This window comes from Lupinus angustifolius, chromosome LG16, assembly GCF_001865875.1.
Source record: "Lupinus angustifolius cultivar Tanjil chromosome LG16, LupAngTanjil_v1.0, whole genome shotgun sequence".
Lineage (NCBI taxonomy): Eukaryota > Viridiplantae > Streptophyta > Magnoliopsida > Fabales > Fabaceae > Lupinus > Lupinus angustifolius.
The window spans coordinates 12,848,576-12,851,514 of record NC_032024.1 but is presented as its reverse complement, the minus strand read 5'-3'; the positions used below and the strand labels follow the sequence as shown (position 1 = coordinate 12,851,514).

The window sequence follows — 2,939 nt, the reverse complement described above, 5'->3', positions numbered from 1 at the left end:
TTGGGCATACCTAATTTAAATCTGTACAATCCACACACATCCCCCATTTCCCGGATGGTTTTTTAACTACCACCATGTTTGCCAACCAGGTGGCGTAAGTGATCTCCCAGATGAATCCAACTTTGAGGAGCTTAGTGGTTTTTTGGGTGACCTCTTCTGTCCTCTTGACCCTCATCTTCCCCTATTTATGTGCTACCAATTTTGCCCCCGAGTTGGTTGTTAATCGATGGCCCATAACCGAAGGATCGATCCTTGGCATATTGATGACAGACTAGGCAAAGAGGTCATTGTTATCATTCAAATATTTCACCAACCTTGACCTTTGAGTTTCCGAGGGGGTGTTTCCCATGTATGCCAAATTATCCTTATTTTGGTTGAGCTGTAAGGCAACTTTTTCCCCTTTTGGTTGTAGGCAGAGTTCTCCCTCGTCGACACGAGAATCTAGCTCGACCAAATGCACCCCCTCGGTCTCTTTGTTGGGGGTGGCCCTCTTCTTGTTTCTTGGCTTGGTCTAAGGCTAATTTGATAGCAACATCTGGCATAATGTTGGTCTCCCTGGATCTTGCATACGGGAAGGTCGGAGGAGAGGAACTTCATGCATAAATGTGGCGTGGAGACCACTGCTGCTAGATGATTTAATGTAGGTCGGCCCAAAATGGCGTTGTATGCCGATTTACAATTGATGACCATAAATTTTGTTTGAAGTATTCGAGTCAAGGGTTGATCACCAATTATCAACAATATGTCCACATATCCCCATGGAGTAATTCCTTGGTCGGAGAAGTCCACGAAGTGTCCATCATAAGGTTGGAGATTTCGGTTGCTCAGCTCCATTTTTTCAAACAGATCTTGGAACGTAATGTCTGCTGAATTCCCTTAGTTGACAAAAAGCCTACCGACTTTCTTATTATTAAGCTTGGCTATGATGACCAAGGGATCATCATGCCCCCGGATGACACCTTCATAATCATGGTCGTCGAATGAAATTGGGGAGGGCGGTGACCTTATTAGGGTGTTGGTGACGAGTGTCTCTGATGGTTTCTTGCTTAACCTCCCTTATATACCTCTTTTATGCTGACCTGGAGGTGCCCCCTGTAGGGAATCCCCTAGAAATGGTATTAATATCAACCGGGCTTTTCTGTGTTTGGTTATTTCAGTTGTATCTATCGACCTGGTCCCTGTCTGGAAGACGTCCATGCTGAGCTCTTGGTATGGAACGTCCTTTGGAAGGGTAGGTCGATGGGATGCGGGCGATCACCTCCACTTATTTAATCTAGCGGTGAAGCACTTTAGGTGACCAACTTGTATGAGGTCTTCTATTGTGTCTAACAACTAAGTACAATCTTCAGTCATATGCCCAAACATGTTGTGGAATGCGCAATATTTAGACAAGTCCTGGCTCCCCGTCTTCTTGTTTGGATTAGGTTTGGGAAGTTGGACAAGGTGTATGGCCATGAGCTCTTGCAGGATCTTGGATCAACGAGCATTGAGGGGAGTATAGACTGCATATTTGGATTTTCTGGGAAATTTTGGGGGGTCACTTATGGGAGGGTCGTGAAACTTCGATCTTTTGTCTTCCTGTGAGGGGCGATACTCATGGTGTTGAGTGGGTGACTGAATGTGGTGAGTCTCCTCTAAATTAATGAATTGTAGGGCCTTGGAGCGGAGGTTCTCCATTGTGACATCAGAGTACTTGACTAGTTCCTGTGTGAAAAGAGCATCTTGTAGACCTGTGACCAGTAAATGTACTGCCACATCGGGACTTAGGGTGCACATTTTCATTGCCTCCACATTAAATATGTTCAGATATGCATAGATGGTCTCGTGTAGACCTTGTCGAATACTGGACAAGGTATAGGAGGATCTTGGCAGCTCTTTACTCGTCGTAAATTGGACGTTAAACTTGTCAGCCAAGGTAGACCATTGGTCTATGCTGTTGGGAATCAGTCGCATGAACCATTGCAGATCAACGCATCTCAAGGTGAGTGGGTAGGCCCAACACATAATAGGATTTGAGGCCCCGTGGAAGAGCATGGTCACCTCAAAGGTGTCAAGGTGGTCTTTTGGGTCTAAAGTCCCATCGTATTGATCAATATTATTTGGGCGGGCTAAGGGCATGGGTAGATGGAAGGACATGATTGCTTCTGTGAATAAGTGTTTGGCCCTAGAGAAAATATGGTTGGGTGGGCAATCAATGTTTGTGGTTTATGTGTTTATGGGGGTCGTGTACATGGGACGGGATTCTCCACTAGATTCATCATGTTACTCATCAGCACCCGATCGTGATGGTCTATTTCTTGGCTCCAGTCTGGGTTGGCAGAGTTATAGTAATAACTGGGCTTACTGTTGCATGGTTTGCCCTTGGGTTTATATCATTTAGAGAAGTTGTTAGGTGGTCGGTGGTTGTTGTTCCAGAATAGGAGGATGGCTTTGGCTAGCTTGTTGGGACGACTGTATCTATGCTGGGGGGGTCAATGGAAGGATTAAGGTGGTTGGGAGGCATGTTTGTTGTTACAGGTTCTATTTGGCTGGGAGGATGTGCTTGGTTTCGAGTGGTTATCATGGCGTAGGTTCCGACATACATCGCCAATGTTCTTTGATGGTTGGTCGGATGATTGGAGCTGGTACCCGGTTGAGGTGACCTTCTTCTAAGTCTGCATGGAGCAGAGTCTAGACCCACCGAATGAGGTACCTGAAGGTTTCTCCGACAATCAAGTCAGTATGAGACTAAGAAGAAATGTTGAAGAACAAGTGAGAGTAAATACAAGTAATACATGAGTGAGTAAGTTAATGAGTGGATGAATGAGGTAGATGATACTTCCTATAAGGAAACACCCCTTATTTATAGTGGTTGAGATGGGTGACATGGCATATGTCCACTGATTGATGGTGAATTGTAGCAGGTGTTATAGGCGTATAGTAGGCATGTCCCTGCCGCA

General features: G+C 45.4%; 1 protein-coding gene across 1 annotated transcript; it reads right to left on the bottom strand.

The window, feature by feature from the left end:
* LOC109329322 lies at positions 1,477-2,118 on the bottom strand. The gene has a single exon (XM_019562996.1). The coding sequence runs from the start codon at positions 2,116-2,118 to the stop codon at positions 1,477-1,479; it is 642 nt and encodes a 213-aa protein (XP_019418541.1).